Source organism: Epinephelus moara, chromosome 8 (genome assembly GCF_006386435.1).
Source record: "Epinephelus moara isolate mb chromosome 8, YSFRI_EMoa_1.0, whole genome shotgun sequence".
Taxonomy (NCBI): domain Eukaryota; kingdom Metazoa; phylum Chordata; class Actinopteri; order Perciformes; family Serranidae; genus Epinephelus; species Epinephelus moara.
In genome coordinates this window covers 31,218,854-31,245,137 of record NC_065513.1, presented here as the reverse complement: position 1 = coordinate 31,245,137, position 26,284 = coordinate 31,218,854, and the positions used below count along the sequence as shown (strand labels likewise).

The 26,284-nt window shown below is 40.6% G+C and overlaps 1 protein-coding gene across 1 annotated transcript in view; it reads right to left on the bottom strand.

The window, feature by feature from the left end:
• zgc:63587 (uncharacterized protein LOC393431 homolog) overlaps positions 1–26,284 on the bottom strand; it is a 35,931-nt gene that overhangs the window by 8,708 nt on the left and 939 nt on the right. The window contains exons 2-8 of the mRNA XM_050051124.1: positions 17,895–17,950; positions 17,369–17,468; positions 17,194–17,280; positions 16,623–16,746; positions 15,727–15,861; positions 15,452–15,569; positions 64–165 (exon numbers count right to left, since the gene is read on the bottom strand). Of these exons, the coding sequence (XP_049907081.1) occupies positions 64–165; positions 15,452–15,569; positions 15,727–15,861; positions 16,623–16,746; positions 17,194–17,280; positions 17,369–17,468; positions 17,895–17,921 (693 nt within the window). The 5' untranslated portion in view covers positions 17,922–17,950. The remainder of the gene's footprint in view (positions 1–63; positions 166–15,451; positions 15,570–15,726; positions 15,862–16,622; positions 16,747–17,193; positions 17,281–17,368; positions 17,469–17,894; positions 17,951–26,284) is intronic.

Below are 26,284 nucleotides of genomic sequence, written 5' to 3'. Positions count from 1 at the left end.
GCAGAGGGAAGTGTCTGACGTAGTTCTGTATTGACTGACGTCAACTGTGTATCCCTTTCTCACCTTCAGGACTCTGGTCTGCTCCTTGAACTCCTCGTCCTCGTCGGAATCGGCGTCAGGTAGCTGGTAAATTCTGATCCCATGCTCAGCGATCTCATCCAGGATCTGGGAAAAAGAGAAACACAGGGTGAGCCAGCAGTGTCTTGACCTCATCATGACCCCCTGACATGCCCCACTGTGCAAGGAAAAGTCAACTGTTGAACCCTGTGAGGGTGTCACTGCAGAGATCTCCAGAGGATCAGCTCGACTTTCTATTATAAATCTGTACTCAACAGTCCAGAAACCAATGATCTAGAAAGCCACCTCATTCGAAAACAGGAAAGAGTCCCGTGAAGTGCACTATAAGGGTGACAGTTTCTGACTGTGGAACAGATTAACCAACATATCCAAAGACAGACTTCCCAAAAAATACAATACAATTAAAAAATTACAAACTTAAAATGATCAGCAGAAGTTTTGTGTAAACCAAAACTGAGAACATAGTCTGATTAAGCGTATTTATCATCCGAAGCACTAATGTACATATGTCACCTTTAGCCTGATCTGACCAGAGCACAAAGGTCAGTGTGTGCCCAGCTGAGATGTGACTGAGATGTAGTATCTAACCCCTGACAGTGGAAACCAGATGCTTCCACTTAATTCCAGAAGGAAAATAAAGTGTCACCTGTGTGATCTGAGAGAGGTCGAAAATGAAACACACTTTTTGTTCTATCAATCTTAGATAAAGGTTTTTCTAGTGGTGCGGCAATCGTTGATAAGCTGGGTTTGCTACTAGGTAGATGGTTAGGTTACAGAGGAGGAAGTAGGAACACTCTCCTTTGTATTCCAATGGCTTTTTGACTGACAGATTGGTATACTGTAAACAGACAGAAAAAGAGGTGGGTACAGCCAGTATACCTGAGAATCCCCTCCACTACACCACTGGGCTTTTCCTTAATGTCCTGGTTTGTTTTCTATGTCTGATGAATGTAGACTTCCCATTTATTGACAAAGTGTTTCACCAAGCTCAGTATCAACAGCGCAGGACTGTGCTTTATTTTTGATGAGTTAAAGGTATAGTCTTTTTGTTTCATAGCAGTAATGTCTAAGGAGCAGGACTGTGTTCATATCTGCTTTGTCATTATTGGACTTTGTTTGACATGCATGAAGGTGTATTATCTTTGCCATTTACCTAGCATTATATTATTGCTCTTGTTGTTGTTGCCTTTGTAGTGTCTTGTAAGCCCACTTGGGTGACTTTGAAAAATAAATTACCTAACATAGGTAAACACCCTTAGTGTTACTGCCACTAAGGACCATTTTTCCCTCGAAATACCTTTTAATACAAATGTCTCCATTTGTAAAACTTATTTATTTTTTAAACTTTGTTTATTGGGTTTTTCAAAAGACCATAGTGAAACAAAGGTGCACATTGTACAAATGTACATGTAGTCGGTCAATTATAGTCGTACAATAGCATTTTCTAAAGGAAGGTGAAGAGTCAACAACATAACTGGAAATACCCCAACAAGGAAAAAATACAAAACAAAACAAAAAACAAAAACATCAGTCAGTAAAAAAAAAAAAGTACAGGTTAAGACCGGCAGTACCAAACACACCTGACACTGGCTACACAACCCTTGCAGTCAAATATGTAGGTCGCTATGGGGGAACTTAATCCTTTTAACTTACTGAAAAGAAAAGAAAAAAAAATCATTAAATCATTAAATTTATTAGATAAACCAGTAGCCAAGTGCCCAATCTTTTCCAGTCTGATAAAATATAGGATGTCCCTTATACGGAGAGTATGAGAGTTGATTTCCAGGTGATCAATACTAGCTGTCTGGCCAATAGGGTTGTAAAGGCTATAATATCCTTTTGGGGATTGTGTGGAGAAGATGATGAGGGAGAAATACCAAATAAAGCACAAAGAGCATTAGGTTCAATTTGCTCCACCATAACTTCCGACAGGGTAGCAAAACAATCTGCCCAATATTTGCAAAGCGAAGGACAGAGCCAAAAAGAGTTAACAAGATTTGCAGGGGGACTGTTGACATTTATCACATGCTGGGGCAACATTCTCATACTTTTTTTGCTAACTGAGCCTTAGTGTGGTAAGTACGGAGTATAAGCTTACATCGAATAAGGCCATGTTTCGCGCAAATTGAGGATTTATGTATACATTGTTTTTATACCATTAAATATTGTCTTCATGCTTTATTTTGTGTGTAGTATATGCTGATAATGTATATAGTATAGGGGTGAAAACCAGAGGGGCATAAGCGACATTTGACCAACTTTACAGGACAACCAAAACAAGAAAATGACTGTACTTTGTCCTGACTTTGTTTATTGAATTTATTCTTCAATATTAAAACTTCATAAATGTGTAGATGACAATATACTTAATGTACAATATTTTGACATTTACTGAAAAAACTATTTTTTAGTATGTGCACTTGCACCCTTTTTGGCCCAGAATACTTCAGTGAGTTAAGTGTTAAGTCTTATGTTTTGATTAATAACTTAGAGTTCAAAGGTACCCTTTGGCAGTAGAAAAAGATCACTGAGAGCTTTCATTTGAAATATGTAACACATTTTTTCCTAAAATGTCACTTACACCTCTCTGGTTCTCATCTCTCTATATATACAGGATTTTTTTTTTACTTTTAAGTATCTGTTTTCAAAGACGTCCATACTACGCTTTGGTACCTGTACTGCAGTTTATCTTATCTAAAATAAAACAATATAACTTGAATGTAAAGTCAGTAAAAACAACAGCTAATCCCAGCATGACACAGATTTCTGTAATTTATCTAAATATATATATCTAAATATATATATCTATATAAACCGTGTGTATTCACTGTAAACTGTAAGTCATATGGGCAAAATAACAGCTGCCGCTCTGACCCATAAACAGAAAGTAAGAGAGCTCTATAGACTAATAGGAGGGTGTGAGTGAGTACCAGTTGTTGCAGCAACACATTTAATTAAAGCCCCCCATGGAGGAAAAGAGGGGTGAGACAGAAAGAGTAGACAGGTGAAAAATAATAACGGTCTGTGTGTGTTTCAGAGACAGAAACAAAGTTCTCACCCTCCTTTCTTCACAGGCCGACCGGTGAAGAAACAAGTTGAAACAAAGGAGCTTTCTTCCCCACTACCTCAGGGACAGATGTCAGTATTTATTATTCTAAACATCAAAGCTGCATTTTTCTTTTGTTTTCCAGAGAGGAGAATTTTTAAATCCACAATGTAGTCTTATGTAAAGGAGCCAAAAAATGTCAAGTGTTGTTTTCCTGACTTTTTGGGGACTTTCATGTACTGTAGTGTATAATAAGACAGTGGTCAGTCAGCCGGGAGCCTGGGAAGTGAGCGCAGGTTTTCCTACCGAGCGCAGCTCCTGTTTGAGCTCTTGTTATGGCTGTCGCTTGTTTTCTCAGTGAGCTCTGTGCACAGTGTGTGTGAGATAGTGTGTGTGTGGTGAGGCTCGGGTATTGTTGTGGGGCAGATCTAAAAACAAACAGACTTTGCAGGACTCAGAGGAGAGCGTGACTCAGGAGCAGAGCCTCTTTTTCCTTCATTCACTCAAACACGCATGATTTACAGATCTGTTGAACATGGAGGCTGGATAAACATCGCTCCGTTGGGGCAGAGCATAAAGAATTTTGGGAAACTCTGCGCTCAGTGGGAAAATAAACACGTATGACACAATGGCAGGAAAAAATGAAACAAACAACAAATCCAGTCACACAAGTAGATAAGGTGACGATAAACTCAGATAAAAATGCAATAAAACTGGAAAAACCGAAGTGGAAGACCACCAATCAACTATCGAGGGCAGTGTATCAGATTTATGAATGTAAATTACCATTTAATATTCTGAAACAGTATCTGGTCATCACACAAACATAAGTCCGTTGTCTGTCATCATCTGTTTCCAGACCGTGGTAAGCCAAAAGCTGCAAAATGGCTGTTTACCTGAATTATTCTGTTCCGTAACATGTGCTTAGTACAGCCTGACACCTATAATCAAGACCTTTCAGGGATCATCAGATGTCAAAATCACTGCCTGCTCCAAATCCCTGTTGTCTCCTGCTGATTAACTGTACACAATGTAGGCCCTAATCCCGTATGTTACACCGGCCTCTCCTCCTCCTCAAAGCTGTGTATTTTCATTGGCATGGAGATGTTGGCAGTGGGAGCCATTTTGATTTTATGACCATCCTGTCCAGCTATAATACACCCACCCCACCACCCCCACCTCTCTCTGTGTTGTTATGGTTGGCTGTGCAGGTCCACTCAATGCTGTCAGGGCAGCAGACAAACAATGCCACACAAGACTCTGCCTCGGTATTAATTAGAAGAGGAAGCCAGCGATTTATCGCCTTATGTTTCTGGCTCACAACGCTGAATATGAAGCATTGTTTGTGGAAATATTCCATCATGCTGGGCAGTTATGATAAGTGAGAGGGTGGAGGTCGATGTTGTCCAGCCAGAAAATGGGTTAGAAATGACACAAATGCAGGTGAGGCGTGTGTTTCCATTTTAGAGTCCAGCTCCTTCATTTCTAGGAATAGCAGTATTAAATACTGTAGCGGTTATGTGTAACCCAAATATAGCATACCACAGGTCTATACATAGATATAATTACACAGGGTGAAGTCGTGGGAGAGATGGCTAAGCAGTTTTTCTGCAATTGCACAGCAAATTTAACCAAAACCTCCAATCATAATGAAACAGGGTGAGGGTGCAAACCCATCATTACAGGGATCAACCGTTTCATCATGTCAACCTGAGAGAATAATATTTTCACCATTTGTTCATTCTCAGAGGCAAACCCACAAAAATATAAATGAGTCAAACACCTGTTAAGCAATGACAAATGAATCCTGAACAAACAAAACTGACAGAAAACAAATAGCTGCCGCAGAAAAGAGCAAAGAGACAGAAGAGGAGATTGTGGTTCAGTCCTGGCATTCAACAGGTAGCCACAAGCACACACTCACAATAACACAGTTGTAGCATGATTGTTGAGGACAGAGCTGAGCCTCCTCTGGCCTGGCATGATGTTTGTATCCATTAAACTAAAACTCTGACAGGGAACAATACTTGGAAGTAGAAACATGCACCAGAGCATTCTTAGGAAATCAACAACACAGAGAGAGAGAAAAAAAATCCACAAAACAAAACAATGAAACTACATCTCCACACTAATCAACCCTGATTGAGAAGAGCAAGGATCGGGAACTCGGAGGGACCAGACCAGCAGCACTTTTATGTAACGTTTATGTAACCTCACAGCTGCCTGCCAGCTTCTGCAGAGCAGCCATGGGAATGAGACGGTGCATCACTGCCATTAGAAGTGGTCGATCTGATCAGCTTTCAGTCGCTTTTAAAGCTTGTATCATGCTGAGAAAACACCTTCACAGACAGGGGCCCTCTTTTTCCATGACTGCAGAGTTTATTAACGGGAAATCCTGGCCATGGCGAGCGTTTAATCCGTTCTGCTGAGTGCTCTCTGTCCCCTATGAGACTCCTGTAGGTCCAACTCTGTCTCTACATAACGGTGAATAAAACAACTGCTTGGTTTGCACATTCTAAATTTATTTAATCGACACAGACATCTCTGAAATTCCTACCTTACTTACACCTTATACATCAGCAGTTTTAAATAATAATGTAAGATTACAATCAAGGTGAGAGTTTTGCATGAAAGTGAAGTATCATTTGAAGAAGCGCATTTTATTTCATCATATTCAGTATTCAAAATTGTTTCAGTGACACATTCATGTTGTGTTTGGTGATTTCATGTTGATTTGCTTGTTTATGTTTGCCTGATTGTTTTACATTTCCTACATGTTGTTTACAGTCATGCTTGGCTAATAAACTGTAGTCACACACATGAAGTTGTATTACCAGGATCTCCACTGTGTTTTACAGTGGAGGTGTGCCACCTCCCCTGAAACATCACTTCTGGTAACATCATAAAAAACTATTACAAAATTAATCTTCACATAAAAAGAGAAAAAGTGCGGTTTCACTCAATCAAAATCTATTTAATAAATGTGGCTTTCTCTGACCTCAGGATGTACTTTGAGGTCCTCGGACAGAGGTCTGTTGTCTGTTCCAGAGGCCCAGCTGAAAACTAAAGGAGACAGAGGGTTTGCTGTTGGGGCCCCGAGGCTCTGGAACAATCTGCCCGAGGAAATCAGTTCGGCCGAGTCAGAGAGCTCTTTTATGTCCCTTCTTCAAACATACCTTCATCGTGGAGCCCTTCCTGATTTTACTCGAGTTTTAAGTTAATTTAGACTGTCTTTTATTTCCTCTGTCTTTACTTACTAAAGTGTTTTTATCAGTTCTTTCTTCACTTTGTAACTCTGTTTTGAAAAGTGATTTATAAATAAAGATTATTATTATTATTATCATTATTATCATTATTATCATTATTATTATTATTATTATTATTATTATTATTATAGGTCATCACATACTAATTAAATTTATCACAAAACAAGTTATTTCAGGTATGACCAGTGTTGGTTGCCATAATTACATTACGTTTTTCTGTATTGCAATAATTTACCACTTTACTTCAAATAAATTCATGATACGGTTATTAATTAAACAATTTTGTTGTTACTGGGAGATAGAGGAAAAATTATCAAACGTACCAACAACAGCAATGCCCTCCAGTGCACCTGAGGGGAGGCTCTTTAGCCTGGGCCGCTGCTTTGGCGATAAACACGTCAAATAAGCTGTACTTGTGTGCTATAAAACCATGGTTCGGTGAGTGAGCAACTTAATTCTTATATCTCCTTTTCAATCTGTCATCATCTAATTGTGTTAGAAAGGCTCGTCTCCCATATTAGTTTATTTAGGCCTGTTGATATATTATTTTGAGGCCATTAATATTTGTACTTTGCGGTGTTAGGAAGGCTTTCCAAGGAATTCCAACTGTCCAGCCAATAAACTATTTCATGAGATCTGGACAAGCAGAAATATGGTCTCGTCCCTCATAAAATAAAGGGCAAATATACTTTTTGATAAAGAGAAAAAAAACTGTGATGAGTACCAGCATCTCCAAGTGTAGATCTAAGTGTACAGAGACAGAAAATAAATTGAAGTGAAAGGTTGCTCCAACATCTTCTGCCAACAAAATACAACTTCTCTTTAAAAAAAAAAAAAAAAAGCTACAATTTAGTCTCTCACACAAGGCTTCAAAGTGCTTTTAAGTAAATCTGCCAACACATATAAATATTTACACTACAGTTCTGAGCTGTGCGTCATTATAATCAATATTTCAAACAACACATATTACAAACCTCAATTACAAGATTACAAGACAAACAACAAGAGGTCTGGCAGCATGAAAGAAAAAACTGATTCCTTTCTGGATTCCTACTACTGTTCTTTAGTTTCCAAACTTAATTTGCTAACCTTAAGACACATGAGAACACATACTTCTCTCTTGCCAGGAAACGCCTTTCAACTAACTGGCTCTCTCCTGCCTGCAGGGAGTCTGAGGGGGTGAGGGAGCCCCAACAATACCTGATCCAGGGGGGTCAGAGGGATTTAGACTTCATACCAGCCTTCTACACAAACACACACACTTTCACATAGTGAACCGCTGCCTCACTTTGTGAACTCGTATAATCTGGCGTCTGGAGTAGGAAAAGAGTTGACGTGTGTGGAGCTTTGTAGCTCCAGGAGGCCGATGGATCACCAGAGATGAAGGATGAACTTCAGACCATGTACAGAGCAAATCCCTCTGACTGTTCAAATATCATCTCATCCTAAAAAGTACCCATACAGCACAGATTCTGACACGCAGCAGCACGGGGAAAACAATACCTTTCTGTTCACAGGATTAAAGACACTTGCCTGCATGCACAGAAACACATTCCAGATATATTCGGTCAGAGTCTGAGACCGAGTGGACCGTCCAGAACAGACCGGGAAAAAAACAGCTGGATTTTGCTCTAATGGCAAAGATGGAAAGTACAGAGGAAGTCACCACAACCATGGCAACGTGAAGGCATCATTTGAGTTATGGTGATCAACACACTTGCACGCATGCACGCACACACACACACACTTACACACACACACACACACACACTCCTATTGTCTGGGCTAAGTATTAGTACAGTTTAGACCACCCACCTCTCCCTCTGATCAAAGAGCATGGTGAGGAACAATCGAGCTATTCAAGTAATCTTGTCTAAGTGAGATTTACAAGGGGACAGTGTGAGTTTAGGATTTCAAGCACACATCAGGTTTTTGTGACTTGGTCTGGTAATCAAAAGGGTCTCAACGCAACCTCAACAGCAGAAAGTGACTCATTAGCAGCACGGCAAAGTCCGGAAACCATCTTTTCAGGTTGGCCCTCTTAACAAGGAAACCTGCTGTTTTCACACCATAGCCGGCTTGTACTTTTTTCACTTGAGAACAGATGATTGTGTGTAATTGAGCTGCTCGCTACGTGAAGAAAGACATATTTATTGTTTTAAATCTGCAGAGACTTGGAGCATGCCCCGGCACAATGACCGCTGGAGGGCAGAAAAATAAATATGTCCGCGTGTTGGAAACACTGGCAGGAAAAGGATCGGGCATGAGCTGACCAGGGACTCATACTCTTAGAAACACACACAGAAGCAGTGAAGTAATCCCCACTCCACCTTTACTCATGGGGCGCCTGTCTAAACATGTACAAAGAATGAACATTAAAAATGGAGTTGAACACAATTACACATCATTGATCTGCTGCCTCATAATTTCCTTTTTTCGGATTACTGAAGTGTTAAAACTGCTTCACTTTCTGTTATTGCCATTTAAGAAAACCTGGTGACAATACTGTCCAGTACGAACAGTCCCAGCACTGATAATGTTTCCCAGTGGAGCAGTAGAGCTGGTTCACACAGTGGGAGTCAGATGGAGCAGCTGGGGAAGAGGACAGCAAGTCAGACAATGAGGGGAAAACTGTGACAGTGCCGGGGATGAAAAATGGTGTATGATGAGAAAAACCTGAGGGAGGAGGGGTTCTGCATGGGAGACAGAAGAGCAGACATGTTTGAGGACAAGAGGCTGGGCCAGTTGAGAGAAAGAATGAGATGTGAGGAGAAGGCACAGAATGGAGGAAAACAGAAGGGAGCAGAGGTCAGAAGAGATCAACTGCCTTGTGTGGGAACAGAGCAGGAGCTGGGCTCTTTAGCCATCACTGACCTCTGGTTCAGGAGAGCAGCCTTTAGTCTTTACACAAAAGAGAAAAAGAGATATCACTAGGGAGGCACCTACTGATCATCTGAACATCAGTATTGGTTGATATTTGCCTTGTGCACTGCCATTGGACAATAGTCACTGTCTTCCCATTGTGTCAAATTAATTTTGCGCAGGTTAAAAAACATGGCTCGGGACTAGCGGGACAAAACTGGCTGTTTTGTAGTGAGGCATTGGGGCGTGTCCTGCAATGGTTGTAATGACAAAAGCAAGTATTTTCAGCCAAAACATGATCTTTTTCTCACCCTAACCAGGTGTTTTTTGTGGCTTCACATAAGCATGCGTTAACCATAGCTTCGTTAAAATGTAAAGAAATTTGAAGTATCGACATATCTGCTACATGATAACATACAAATGTTACATATCTGTGGTTTTAAGAGATGTACAATGGCATCATTTATTCTGGCAATTGGGTTGAATCTTGAGACAAAAAAATAAAGACTTAAATGAGATTGCAGATTAAAGCCCTTTTTACACAACCTGTTCAAGGCAGAAATATTGTGCCATTTTTCCACTTTGCCGTTCATTATAAAAGCTTACACACTAGCGGGGATGCTGTTGTGTTACATGTCATGCTTCTTGTTTTCGAAACGCCAGCATGTTATGCTAGCACGTGATCTCTGTGTAAAGAGGGTTTAACTTTCAGTTATTTAACTAATCAATTGATCGCTCTAGCTATAATATGAAAGAAACAGACACAAAGGCACTCTTCTGTTAAGACAAAAGAAGGCATTTGTACGTTTTTGCTTCCATAAGGATTCCAGTCCAAACCAGCTGTGTACCGTCCTCTGTGCTCAAACATAAAACAGTGAGTAAAGCAGTTCGAGACTAAAGCCCTGCACAGGATATGACTGCAAGGTCCCAGACTGAGAGGATCAGTCCCTCAATATACCCTCCTCAGGGCAACTTATGAGCTAGAGACCACAGCGACCTCAGTGAGGGAAATTGGCATTAGAGCAAATTAAAAAAAAGAGGACACAAAGACGCAGAGGAAGAAAGTAAGAGGCAGCTGAGTGACGCACTGCCAGGAGAGGAAGGACCGGGTGAGAGGCAAGCTGAAATAAAGGGATGAAAGCTGAATGACGGAAGGTTTGATAACTTTGTCCGTGAGCCTGAACTACGCAGGGCAACAGGTTGTGTCTTGTCAGTGGAACAGTCTCGACACATTGCAGGAAACTTATATTGTTCTGTACAAGCTGTTTCCCCCCAATAATAGGAGAGAGGACTGGACGAGCCTTGAGAGGTGGAGGTGGTGGTGGTGGTGGTGTTGGGGGTTCCCATTTACTGAGAGACAAATGGCTCCAAACGGTGAGAAAGTGCCCCGCAAAAAAACAAACTAATAAATACTGTGGGAGAAACGCTGGGGGTTATCAATCATCCTCCAGCACCCGGCTTTGTGGCAGGTTCTTGGCTGCTGGCGCTCTGACCTCAAAGGAAGGCAGGGTGCCACGCCACACTGTACTGGACTGTATAGAGGGACTCAGGCACGTATACCTAAGAGCCACTTCAACTAATCTGATCGAACCAAACAAATACTTGAGTCAGATACATTTGTTCTGCTGAGAGACACTTAAAGAGATGAATGAGCATTACTGTAATGCTTACCATTTACAATGACTACATTTACATGCACACAAGAAATCGGACTACTGGGATAAATCAGTAAAGGCAGGAAATCTAAGACTACATATTTGATAGGCACTATTGTCTAAAATTAGTGAATAATAAGATGTCCCCTGATGTTTTCTGTAAAACCCTAAAATCATTTAAAACATATTAAGTGTTGTTATAAAAACATTTTGTGATGTCTTCCTGAGACGCAAAAGGAAAAATGTTTGGAAGTTTAGATTTTTTTTTAACATAATTTAAGTAACTGGGATGTAAGAAACATCTCAAGTCCCTTGTAGTGGACTTCAGGTAAATCTTTTCAACAAATCATGCATTACACTACAGTACTTTTACATTATATAATTAAATTAATTCGTGAGAAATGTAATGTAAAAGGTACTGTGCATGCTTTGAAATAGTTATACATTGTGTGGGCTTGTGCGTGTGTGCTGCAAGAAAAATAATCTCTGTTTACCCTTTCTTGAATCTTAGTTAAGTAGTTAAAACTTCAGAAACCTAGTTTACGTGTCACTTCTAATCCAAAATGGGTGCTGGGTGTCAATAGTTTCTTCCCCAAACTCCTCCTCAGTTGATATGCCCTCCTCTGAGCATTAACATCCTGCTCTACTGGCTTCCTCTGGGATTTTCCTACTTACTAAAGTGTGGAAAGTGGTTGATAATGAGAAGAAGCAAGTCCCACTGCCCCCTAAAAAGGACATGGGTTTAAATGTGTACTGTTAAATGCTATATAGACTTCTCAAATCTCAATATGGTATTTGGTTGGTATCTGGCATTTGTTTTACACGTCTGCATGTAACAGAACATCCGGAAATCTGTTTAAGGATAGTCATTGTGAAATATTAAGGTTTCTCCAGCAGGATTTTAGCTGCATTAAAAAAAAAGTGTCTCTTGATCACTTTCCAACAAAGTAAGTTTTCAAAAGCCAGGAATAATCATAATAATCAAACACATTTACGCGAATCAGCCACAACATTGAAACCAATGACAGGTGACGTCAATAACACTGATCATCTCATTACTATGCAATGTTCTGCTAGGAAACCTTGGGTCCAGGACAATGCACCATGCCACTCTGCAAAAACTGCTCAGGAATGGCCAAAGGAACGTGACAAAGAGATTAAGGCGTCAACCTCGCCTCCAAATTGCCCAGATCCCAATCTGAGCAAGCATTAATGGGACGTGTTGGTAACCCACATCACAACCCACAGGACTCAAACGATGTACTGCCAACGCCCAGCCACCCAGACACCACAGGACACCCCCAGAGGTCCTGTGTCCATTCCTCAACGGGTCAGAGTCAAGTCTCATCCAAGGAAGGTAACTCTGGGGTACTGGCACGTCCCATGGATGCTCAATCAGATTGGGATCTGGGCAATTTGGAGGCCAGGTTTCAGAGAGTACCATTTCCATGAGGGGGTGTACTTGGTCTGTTTGGGTAGGTGGAGTGCGTCATATGGCATCCACATGAATGCCAGAACCTAGGGTTTCCCAGCAGAACACTGCACTGTAACACGATGGCCAATGTTATTCACTTCATCTGTCAGTGGTTTTAATGTTTAGGCTGATCGGTGTATATACACCCAGTTCTGTTGGATAAAATAAGGGCTTCTGTGTAGATTTGAGATAAGTTGATGGAAACTTTGCGTTGCCCACACAACTGGACTGGACAGAAGCACCGATGCAGCGTACTCATTTTTACAAACTGAGATGAAGATAAAAGTTGTGTGTGCCCAAAATGTAACCAAACAAGAGATAAGATATTCTCTTTGGGGAACATTTCTAAATGTGGAGCAGATAGCTCAATTAAGCCTCTGTATTTCCTGACAATAATGGCTTGTTTGGGAACTCAACATCAGCAGATACAGTCCAACTAAACCAAAACTTTTTTTGTGACTCACCAGTACAAAAGACATACCTATGTATAATGTAGATAACAAACAAACATGTTTTCTTCATTCCTTAAACTGGAAAATGTATGACTTTGAATGTGCATGTGCGCTGACGTGCCTAAGCTCGTGAGTTTGTCCATTTTGCTGATCTCAGCAGCTCCTCAGTGTATAGCGGGAAATGTCTGTTAAGGCAACACTTAGTGGAGTATGTGAACAAACATAGCATGTGACAGATAGTGCTGTGGACAGTTCAGCAGTAAAGATGTCAGATCAGACAGATAATGTTACACTATTTCCACTGCCCTTTTTTTATCGTTTCCTGCTCCGCTGGCATTGGCTATGTTTTTACAGTGTATGATGTCTAACAGTGATTTTGAAAAGCATAAGATGAACATAATTAAACAAGAAGTATGTCTATAGCTGTAATAAAGTCAGTTAACCTACTGGTGCCAGCTGGATCAGAGAGCCAACAAGCTTGTGGGTTTTCTGTAGATTGGGGTGGGGGTCTGTGGTGGCAGGAAGTTCGGTTTTGTTCATATGTGCCAGAGGAACACTCAGAGGGTTTGAGGAAGGTCAAAACACAAAACAACTCTGCGGAGCACAATTCAACTGGCTGGTTCTTTAAGGACAAAGCTGTGGACGAATTTCACCTCTGATGCTGGAACAACTTGCTAGCAAAAACATAGAATAAGTGGAGTTCCTGAGTTCTTGTATTGTCTCAACGAAGCACATGGAGAACAGAAAGAAAGACTGTGTGTGTCCGAAAACTGTGACCCTGTCTCTCTAAGATGCTGCCTCAGCAATTTCAAGCAATCTGGCTGTGGGAGCCTCAAACAAAGCAGACTTGCTGCTGAAGTGAACAGAGCGGTGCTGGACTCCGGTCAGCCTGACACCCTGCCAGACCACCGGCTCCGAAACCTGAATGAGAGGCAGGAGGGAGGTCTAGACATGAGCAGGCAGGTGGGGAGACAGCCTGACTCCCAATTAAAAACAGTAATGAAAAAGGTAATTTGCAACAACAACCTATTCAATGCCTGTATTTTTTCTAAAGGGGTATTTTTATTAGCTGCAACCAGCAGCTCTGTAGGTCACTCTGTCAGTTAGTCAGTCGGTCAGTCAACAAAAATTTCCCCACCCTTCAGCATAGTTTTTGCCCTAGGAGGCTGAAATTTGGCATGAGGTCAAGTGTGCGTGTGTGTGTGTGGGTATGAGGGTGTGTGTTTGTGTTAATGCCAATTGGTTAAAAGGGTGGGTGGGAGGCAGTGGGAGTCGCCTATAATAAAAAGGCATATAAGGTGTATAGGTGGGAACTCAAAACTGTGGAGACTCTGGCTCTTGAAAGATGGCAGCGGCCATATCTGGGACATTTTGGGTTCATTTTTGTACAGTGGGAGGAAGTGGAGATGCAATCTTTATAGTCAATCTAATACAGTCATTGTCGTCTGCCTATATAATGTAAGCAACAGAAGAAAAAAAATGCCCACTACAAGTACCCTGAGTCCATGGACTGCCTTAGCAACATCCAAAACCCAAAGATATTCCACTTATAATGATAGAAAACAAAGGAAAAATTCAGTTTTCTGTATTTTTTACTTGCTGCTACAAACAAATAATGACGGAATACTGATGCAGTAATCATGTGTCTGAGCGGAGAGGAGAGGAGAGGAGAGGAGAGGAGAGGAGAGGAGAGGTTATCAGCTGAACACGTTGCAGTGATGTGTATGTGTGTTGTATTGCACTACTGTGTCTTTTCCCCTCTGGACAGCAGGAAGCTGAGGAGCGTGCAGGCAGGCAGACACTTGGGTCACTTCCAACGGGAAGTATCTGGGATGGGTTGTGACTGGATGAAATGTGCTGCCTCCATATTATATACAACACTCTGTTCCTATATATGCCCCTCCTTATGTTTCCTCTCTTACGTCGCCCCTTCCTTTCGTTTTAAACAATCTGGCGGTATCATCAAGATCACTAAATGTAACTCGTAAATCACTGCAATTAAACGGGGAAGTACACGTGTGCTTTCTCACAAGGAGCACACGGATGTCGGACATACCAGGCTGCCAGTGAGGATGGATAAGTAATTTTGCTATTATTAGTGCATTATTCAATGATCCACTTTCTAATGGCTAAACCATGGGACAAAAACAAACAAATAACACACCACAAAAGTCCCCAACATCCTGGCAACAAGCCCTTAGGCATTCCAGCTTGTGCCAAGAATTAAATCTAGGGGGAAGATGATTACATATAAACTGAATCACAGTGTTTGTTTACAACAACTTCTGGGTAGAAACCCCTGCGTTATGTAAATACAATGAACAGCACTGAACTAACATTGCCTCAGTTGGTAGGTTTTTAGCCACCGAAAAAAAGGCCCACCTAAAAAAAAAAAAAAAAAAAAAAATCAGCTAGAAATTACAACAGAAACAAACAAATTTGCCGATTTCACAAATCCCTGCAATTGAAAAAAATCGGCAGTGGTCTACCTGGAGGTGTGACATCGTGGTGATTCAGTCGATGCTGCATATAGAAACAGTGGACAACTACAGATGAAAAGTATATGTGTGTGTGTGTGTGTGTGTGTGTGTGTGTGTGTGCGTGTACATCAAACCCACCCTCCTCTTCAGGCGATCCCTCTCCCTCAGCGTCAGCGTGTCGGCCTTGGCAATGACTGGGACTATGTTGACTTTGCTGTGGATGGCTTTCATGAACTCCACATCCAGAGGCTTCAGACTAGCAAAGAAAAAGATTATAAAAAAGAACAATTAGCACACAGTGGAAAACAGAGAAGAGCAGACACAGAGGAGTGGACAGCTCAGAAATCAAAGGTGACACCCAAATAAGGCAATATAATGACTATTGGTGTCTGTACAAGGGTTTGTTTGTTTACCCGTGTCCAAATGGAGATATGAAATAGAAGCAGCAGTGAACCCTGTTGTCCACTATGTGTCTTCGGTTAAGCCCACTCTCATCATGGAGGTATCTCTCAAACTGATTGTCAATGTACTGGATGATGGTCTTGAAGCTGACATCAGAGGAAAACAGGCATAGAAACAGACACAAGTCTCCTTAATCACACCAAATAACCATGTAAACACTATTTGAACATCAAAACTGCAAAAGGCATTCAACACATCATTTTGAAGAATTATGTTTATGACTGATTAGCTGTGTGCATTCCATGATCTTCTAGGCAATTTTTTGCAGCAAAAACACCACTTAAATATGTTAAAACCCTACAATAGCACCTGACTTAACTGATCTCTGTCCAGTTAAAGAGCCTATAATGCAGTGTGTGTGCATTTCTGAATCACAAAAGCCAAAGCTTGACTTATTTACTTTTAAGCATTAATTGTGTAATTATTAAGAAGGTAATAACAGACACATCCTGCACAGAGAACGCAAAGGGGAAGGGGAAGTTCTTCTGTCATGTCATCTTTGCAGTTGTATCTTCTGCAAAGAGAGTATGTGGGACAAGGAGTGTGGAGATACAGCTATACCAGGACAATCAACAGGAAATAGATCATGGACGGGGGCTACATTGACACCACTGCCACACAGGCAAACAAACACACACACACACACACACACACACACAATTACACAGTTGAAGGACATGTACACATTGGGAATGCAGAGGGAGGAGAGGTAGGAAATAGGGAGTTTGAGATGAAACTTGAGAAAGGGAGTTGTGAGGACAGGAGGAAAGGATAAGAGAGCATGCTGGACAGGAAACATGTCCCGAGTTGTTATCACTCCCTACTCCTCCAGGACACATAAACACACCAGTCTTGGCTGTTGATGGCGTCGCCGTATCCAGGGGTGTCGACCACGGTGAGACGCAGCTTTACTCCTCTCTCCTCGATCTCCACAGTCGAAGCCTCAATCTGCACAGTCCTCTCAATCTTCTCTGTGGAGCGGAAGTACAAGAATAATTGATGGGTGGTATAAAAGGAGACACCACAGTACCCAAGAGGAACATTAATAACAAAAAATCCTGCCCGAGCTAAGTGCTTATGCAAAGCGCTGAGCTGCAACAACCACAGGCTTCAAGAAGGTGGATGTACCTTAAAAAATGTAATTATGGGTTTTGTCATTTAAAAGAGCTACACTTTTTGTTATCCGCACAAACAGACCAGGGAGGGTCTGGATAATTGTTTTCAAGCCAGAACAAGTCCTAATCTAAGTCAAGTCATAAGAAAGGGAAGGAAGGGTCATATTTTGAGACTAAGGCATTCCCAACATTCCTCTTGAAATAATGCACTGCTGGAGACATTGCAGCAGACATTGCTCTATTATTACAGTGTGCATATTTGTGTACGCGTGTGTGTGTGTGTGTGTGTACTGGGGAGTATACCTGCAGCACCAGGGATGTAGCGTTCAGGGTAGAGATCAGTGAGAAACAGGCTGTTTATAAGTGTTGATTTGCCTAAGCCAGACTCCCCTGAAAAACAAAGACGAATGGGAAAATAAATTTCTATTCTCTGAAGAAATAATATAGTCTACATAAAAATATAAAAGGGATCACTCACCTACAACCATTAGGGTAAATTCAAACCCCTTTTTCACTGACTTCCGGTGCACTTGGTTTGGGAGGTTGGCGAACCCTACATAACCTGCTGCATCTGGGAACTGCAGAGCACAAAAAGACACAAAATGAGGGTCAGAAACAGCAAATAATGGGACAATAATTATGTATTTTTAGTGTTACGTGATTTCCTATGTTTTACTACACATTCCTTTCACTCTGACATTTTTTCATCATTTTATGAGGTGTGTAAAGGTGCAAGTGAGTATATGAGAGTGAGATTGATGATGATGCATATCATTGAGAAATTCCACTGGGCAATAAAGCCTACCCATGAAACACTTAAACATTTATACAGGATATCCTCTCTGGATGCCTGTGCAAGCATGTGTGCATGAGATTACAAGTACCATGAGTCTTAATCACCACTACCTTCTTAGGAACCCCTCCTGAATACTCTGATGATTTGTCATAGTTCAGTAGTTCAGTTTATAAACTGTAATCTGGTGAAATTTCTGCCTATGACTCACCTTCCCTTTCTCTCCAGACTGAGACATCGCTGCAGTTTACTGGATGCCTGATGAGCCTGTTGGTGGAAAAAAAAAAACAGATGCGACTTTTTTTTCACAGAGAATGATGTGCAAAGTTATTAATAATGCTAATTATTTTGTGCAACCAACCAATGTTGCTTTCAAACACACACACATAAAGCGGGATAAGCTTTTCTTCCTCTGTTTAGTCTGTTTGATTCTTAAATTGGTCGCTGTGGCCCGCACACTCTCCTGGAAGCATAATTTACAGTGTTAGCTACACAAATGTTTTCGCAGGCAGTCTGAAAATTGTTTGCAGCATTTCTTAGCCAAAACTTCTTTTTTTAAAGCTACCATAGGGATTTAGTTTGAATCTGTTGCTGAAAACTTTAAGATTGCTATGGCAAAATCTCTTGGTATAAATCGTTGTGTTGCCCACCTTAACCTAGACCCTATTTTGCCATATTTTGTGTTTAAGTGACTACTGGAAATAACAATATTGTATACTGCTCCTGTATTGGGTGAGAGTGCTGCAGCAGGCAGTGGCAAAAATAGGCTGCAATGTAACCACTCGGAGCATTTGTGCACCGTTCTTGTTTTTGCCACTAAGAGACTCAGATTATTATTTTGAGTGTTAAATGACATAAGGGAAAGACTCCTTCCAAAAGTCAGACCTTTTTGTTGCAATATGATCACTTTTGATATGCAGAAACAGCCCGAAATCACTATCAGGAAACCTAAAAGACTCCATTTAAATGTACACAGCATAATTTATATAGCCAGTATATTTTCATATCTAAGTGGGTGAATTAAGGGTTATTCTCAACCAAACCAGTGTTAGTGATTGCTAAAATAGTAAAAAGACAAGCCAAGATGTTTTTGTGAGTTTTATGTTGTTCATGTCGACACTGAATGAGGTGTGTTTTACGGTAATAAAATTACAGTTAATTCAAATGGAGTGTAATGGGTTTGGCAACAACAATTTCTGTGCTGCTTCTGGTTAAACAAAAAGGATCCTACACATTAACAAAAAGGGTCTATCTCTGTAGGGATCCTTTCCATAATGTTGTCAGATGCTAAGAATAACAATTTGAGCCTGTAAGTGGCAAAAAAAATAATAAAAAAAATCACTTTTAGTTGACAGAACTGACCACACAACTTAAACATTACATTGCAGCCTGTTTTGTTCAATAATGGACCAGTTTTATAAATGTTGTTTCCATTAGTTAGTTAGACATAAAAACATTAAAAAATAGGGCCCAGGTTGAAAAATACAGACGTTACCCTTTAAATTAGACTTTACAAGGCATCTATAGTCATAATATAGCAATCAGAGTATGAAAGTGCTCCAGGAATGAGTCCTAAAACCGGGAAAACATTTTTGCACTCCTGGTTCCCTTATCTTAAAGTCAATGGGTTTTTGGTTAGATGCCTGAAATAAGGTCTGTGGTTAAAACAAGCTTAAGAGACTTTCATTTTTTCATCTACGACATAAGATACATCAATAAATACCCGACACGTGGGATTTGAAGCTTTTATGTGTCTTAAAAAAGGCAGTTGCTACCAAGTGGCTAAATGAGACTACAGAACATCATCATGTTCATCTGGCTTTACAGCTTCGTTGTGGTGGTGACGTTAAAGTCACGTGACCATTGTGTAGTTAGTTTATAGCCTAATGTTAGCTTTTTACTTCTGGTGATTGCATTTACGCTTCAAAAATCATAACAGTGGTGTTCATTTGTGAAGATTATCCTGCTCAACAAAACATTTAACTACCATAAAGGTTTGTTTTTCATGGTTTGTCTTTTTGACAAGGAAAACAGAGCGACGCAAACATACTACAGAAAAACAGCGTCCCTAGAGCACTCTATAAGAACAGGCACTGAAGACCTTATCTTTATATCACAAACCATCATCATCAGTATTATCTTCAAGTGGCTAATTTTTCTCAAGCAGAAATCACAAAACACAACTCTGCACATTGAGTCTACATTGACAAGTTCAATCAGGCTGACGGCTACACTGTTCTTTCACACTATCACATGGAAGGAGCAGAGATTAAGAGCTCTGGGCAACAAGTGTGTTCCCAGACTCCCATTAAACTGTCTTATATACCGGTTGCTCCTGCCCCATTCTATGACCCTGAGCAGACGACAGAGCAACAATCTCGCTTGATAAATTAGCTACATAATGACTGAGCAGGAAGAACAGGCTCCATTTTATCACCAACACACTGGCCCTTGACAGGTGGAGTGTGATAAGCATAAGAAAGAGGCAGGCTGCCGTGCGCTGCCAAACGGAGATGCACTCAGGTTATGTAATGGTAGTTGGAGAGGAGGGGAAATAGGTGGCATGGGAACCTGGGTTGACCTTTCTCCATTGGCATGCGACAAACACACAGCTGCAGACACTTGGGTAACCATTTCACACTATTAAATCTATTAGATGGTAGTCAGGGGGCCCTCTGTATCTACATGAAACTGGGCAGAGATCTCTCATACTGACAGGGTGGTTTCATCGGGCCTGCAGGGAGAACAATAGCTGTTTATCCTTTTGGTTCCTGAAGCCTTTCCTATACAGGGCAGCTCAGCTATGGGGAGGAGGGAGAACACGTGCCTCACCCCTGATCACACTCAGGTCCGACCACATGTCAGGACAGAAAGGGGAGACACCGATAATATAGGGTGGAGGGGTGCCAGGTTGGGCCATAGAGGTCAAAAGGTTAACCTAGTCAAGACAAAGGACAGGCTATGGAAATTAAAAACCGGAACAGGGGGGAAAAAGCACTTGCATTAAGAATGAGCACCGAACATAAATGTTAAGGAAACCGTTAAATAGTATTATGATACTTATTTAACTTGAGTTTAAGCAATTAGCTGATTAACTTATAATTTTCATTTTTAAAGCAAAGATTTTCTGGTTTCTTAAGCAAACAAATTGCATTCACAAAAAAAAGATTAATTATCTTGTAATTATGACTTACTTTCTCATAATTACAAGAAAAGATCTCACAATTATGAAATCAGGATCTTGTAATTAAAAGATCAGGATCTTGTTTATTATTAGTGGCAATAATGGAACTATCACATTTTAGCTGTGTTTTATTTCCTTGTCGTTACGAGACAATATGAAATACTAATGTTACTTAATGTGGATTTCATTAATATTAGTGTGTCAACAATGCGCTGGCATCTCAAAAACATTGGGCGGAAAGCCCAGTCTCACCTTCTGGAAGTTGGCCTCTTCCTGCAGGAGTAGTTAAACCTTTACATTATGTTTCATGGTTATAAATTCATGCATATCTAATTTTTTTTCACCAGATCTTTTCTTGTAATTAGGAGATCTTTTTATGTAATTGCAAGATAAGGTGTCTAGTTTTGTTTTGTTTGTGAATGTAATGTGCTTCTGTAGGTTCTAGCTTTTGAAATGTTAGGCTAATATTTGCTGGATTTCCTAGTCTTCTGCGACAATAAAATGAGTATCAAAATTGTTTGTGTTATTTAAGTTAAACAAATTCATCCTGTGGAGAACATGAATGTGTGTAACAATGGCAGTCGTCCATATAAAAGCCTCGTTGTTGAAACATTTCTCTTAAAACCCCAAATATCAACCTAATGGTGGCACTGGAATAAAACTCAAGAGATCACCAAAGACATTAAGATATATCCTCTGGGGAACCTGAATCTCGGTACAAAATAGGGCTGCGCGGTATATGCGGTAGACGGTAGAAATGATATAAATTTGGCCCACGGTAGAGATTTGCGCTCTACCGTCCTATCGTCGATGACGTCATCGCACCTGCCTCAGTGTGAAAATGGCTGCGAGCACAGAGACAGCGGAGCAAGAGGAGCTGGTTCACATCCGTGATTTAGCGTAGCACGTGCAACATGTGTTGCTGGAGAACTTGTTAGTGAGTGAGTTAATGTTTTATGAACAGCCCCGGACGCTGCTGACTCTTTTAGCGACTTACCGCTCAGAGGGAACTCATTCAGCGTCTCCTCTGGCAGCAGCACAGCGTCTCTCCCTCTCCTCTCTCGGGAGTTGGTTTTCGGCAAGAGAGTTTGTCATAAACCTTTGGTAATGTAAACCTATGTGACGCTAGGGGCTCCACAAAAAACTCCATATGTGAATGTGTGATAGTTGTGGTATCATGACAGCCTGTCACAGGTTACAGCGTGATGATTAGTGGAGAAATGGCAGAGCATAAAGGTCCAGGTGGAAAAAACACAACTCAGTCATTTAGGATTTTGCTAAAAGAAGGAAATTACCTTTTGATATAGATCCCAGGGGACATTTTGCACCATAGAGTACTGGGTTTTAATTTTGAGTTTTGAGATCTGCATTCTGCACAATAAATGCTCTAAAAAATACATTATATCTTTGCTTTTGTTGTTGTTGGGTTTTTTTTTAATCAATTTAGCTTTGCTAAGGGACTACAAAACCCATTCAGAAACACTTCTATTATAACTTTTACACTTAAATTTATACCGCAATATATACCGTTACCGTGAAGGGATTCGATTTATACCGTGATATGAATTTTAGGTCATACCGCCCAGCCCTAGTACAAAATATGTGCCAATCCACTTAGTAGGTGTTAAGATACGTGACAGGATAAAGCTTTGATCTGCTGATGGCGTGAGAGGAAAAGTCACGAGATTACCAAAGTCATTAAGATTCATCTTTTGGCAGCGTGGATATCTGTATCACATTACATATCAATCTATCCTACTATGTTCATTAAAAATACAAAATGGTCAACCTCGTGACACCAACAAACAAGTCAGGCTTGGAGCATAGTGATGGACTGACCCTCCCTAGAGCTACAACACCTTCATGGCTTAATCATTAGTTTCAGCCCTGGAAACACAACAATGACGATAATAAATGTGCTTTCTTTGTTAATGAATATCTAATTTAATGTAGCAGCCCACACAGGCATCTCTACGTGTATCACACACACATACACACACACACACACACACACACAACCAAGTGTTATTCATCGACAGGCTCTGTGGGAACCAGCATTAGTCCGGCAGCAGATTAATTAAACCGTTCTAATATCGCAGTTGTAATATCACAAAGACAACACTACAGGACAGACAGGCAGGAGGCACACTTCAATAATACTCTCTTAATAATGGCCATTTAATCGGTTGGGCTGCTGAGCTGCTTACAAGCACATACACACAGCTATTAACGTGCCAGACGTGAGAGAGATTAAACAGTTTGGGCCAAAACGGAAAAATGCCACCTTAGAAGAGCCAAAGTTCTTGGCATGTAATGCATTTACAGTTGATTTATTGGTTGGAGTGAAGCCATGAAGGGCCAGCAGTGCTGGCAGAACTATTCACCTTCCTGACAGGCAGTGTCAAGGGACCGCACACCCGCTCTCCTTGGATTTAAGTCTTTCTCCTCTTATTTGAGACACTGAAACAATAATTTCACACCGTGGAGATTTAGTGAACTCAGTGGCACAACAACAAAAATGGTAATTTACTGGCAACTGATCACAGCAACAGGGACCCCAGAGCTACTGAGCATAATAAAGTGATGTTTGGCACATGTGGGGGCTTGGCTGTAATTAAGTATGGTGGGCAATAGTAATACAGATATGATACTGGTTTTAAGCTGTGGTTTTAGAAACATGTTATACTATGAGCCCAGAGAGAGGACAAAAAAGCCACAATAAGCGGAATGAAAAAGCCTTTCAACTATGAGGAAACCAGCAGGCCTGTTCATAACATACACACAGAGTTTAAAGCACAGGATGGACCTTTTATTATGATGGGGACAGGAGAGGAAATGACTTAACACAAGTGGGAGTCATACAGCTACAAAATGTTATCCTAACACCGTGGTACTTACACAGCTGCTCAACAGTACAATGATGTTTGAATAGGAAAAAACAACCTGAACATTGATGATTAATTTGTGAAAAATTGTGAAAATTAAAAATTCCAATTTGTTATTTCCATGGCATTGGAAAGTTCAATCAATATTTGTGAACATGAGATTACTCTCTGTCAGAAAGCCAGAAACCAGAGAAGTAAGTCTCCAAGTTGGGATGTCACCAAGTATGAAGTCTGGAGCTGCTCCACAGACAATGAATGGGAGCCTGATTTTGGGACCCTCAGATCATTCCCCTGGGTGCTCTCACAGCCTGTTTGCACCTGGTATTTAAATACGTTTCGGTGATCTGCACACAAGTGGACAGCCGAGACACATCGCCATATCATTAATCTCCAGCTGACCATTTGTGTTCAGATTTCCTTACTGCCTAAGTCACTTACACTAGAAGGGCAAAGGGCCTCACGCACAGTTATTACGTCCACAGCCTTGCTATGTTTGCTAGTCATGTTAGCAGTTGTCGGTACAGCTGGAGATATCACTGTCAGCACAATCCAACACGTCTCCTCCCATAGGGCAAAACGATGCAGTCATGCAACACTTCATTCAACTTGTCATAAAACAGGCAAGTTATAGAGCACCGTCACCAAAACAACCACCACGTCCTGCACTCATGGCGTATTTTCCTGTTACATGCTTGTCAGGGACGGATCAGGATGCATTAGCATTTACATTAAAACAGATATGTGGTCAAATGCGTCCTCAGCATGGGGTTTGAGTGACGGGATCATTATGTATCTTGGTGGTCGTTTACACTTTTATTTAGCGCTGTCCGCATGTTAATACCAAGTATAAACAGGCTCTCAGTGTCATCTATAAAACCTTTCATAATTCATTGTCTACAGTATGGAACAGCTCCAAACTTAACACGAGATGACATCACAAATTTGAGTTTTAGTGCTTCAGTTTTTGGATTTGGGAGAGTTGGTCATGTTTACTAATATTTTTGAAGTGTTTTAGACCATAGGAATAACATGTATGAATTTTTAAAATGGGTGTCGTTTCCCTTAAAAGGTCCAGGTCATATAATCTTTTTAATTTCCATGCTCGTTGCTGGCCATTGTATCTGTGTAATATTGTTTGGTAAATGGGCATTTGAATGTAAGAATATTACAAATTAGCTAATGAATAAATGACATATTTAGAAGCAAGTCTCAAATTGCAACAAAATTCCTAAATGATTATGATTTATATTAACTTCTCGTACATTATCCAGAAAAAGCCATCAATCAATAGAGGATTAAACGCCAACAATTCATAGTTGTATTTTCTTTAATATAAGACTGCTCATCATGGTAACATTAATATTCTTGGTTTTTGGGCTGTCAGTCACACAAAAACAATGTACTTTAAGATGTCACCTTTGTGCTCAGGTAAATTTCTATGGACATTTCTGTGTTAATGTATCACACGAAACAACTGATCTAAAAAATAACTGCGATAACAGGGTTGGGCAATAAAGCAATAATTTGAGTCAGAAATTTTTCCGCAGGAAGAGACTTTGCCATACAATTAAAACCTTGGTAGAAATTCCTTTAATATCTCTTAATAAACACTGAGCAAAATAAGATGGACCGCTTTACAGCAATTTTGCATTTACAGATTTTTTCAATCAATACGATGATGTACCTTGATCTATCTTTTAAATTTGTTGTATTCACAGACACTCCCGTGTCCAGTTATTTTATCTAGAAATGGTTTCTCAGCTGAATTTCCAGGAAAAAAGAACAATTTCCCAACATATTTTGTCATGACAGATTATTAAATTACGAAGCAGCCCTAAACTGAGGTCATCACAGCCTCATTACACCTACATTTGGTGACACACTGGGTGTGAAAATAAAATATAAGTCAATTTTACTAAGATATAACAATGTTATCACAATAAATATGGTGCTTATAGAGATCAAAGTTAATTTGAACATGCGTTTCTTCACCTAGCTTTTCGCACACAGTCTGTGAACAAAGGTATCTTGCTGTGAAACACCATCATTCAAACCTCTGACACAATAGCCCAGGTCCACTTGGGTCTGTCAGTGCGAATCAAGTTTTGTTTTTCCATTCACACCACAGTGCAAGACGGGAGGAAACATCCCCTTGTAGTTTATAGTGTCAGACAGATGCTTTCCCTGACGCTCCTGTGTGCTGGCCAATGTTTGTGAGAGAAGGTCTCAGGAAGGGGAAAGGTCAGGGAGCGGTGAAGGTGCTGGATCAGAGGCCTGATTCGTCTCTCAGTACTAAGAGATGCCCCACTGATAGCACACTGATCTGTGGCCAGCTGGGTAAAAAGCTATGTTGTTTCTGAAGTAAAAAGCAGCTGCCAGCCTGAGATTACAGCTCACACAGTCTGCCATCGTGCCCATAGTGTTCACCACTCAGCAAGAAAGGAAGTGAAATATGCATGTTTTCACTGGGCCAAACACACAAGCAAAGATGGATGATAATTCTTCAATAGTGGCCCTCCGCCACATCTTAGA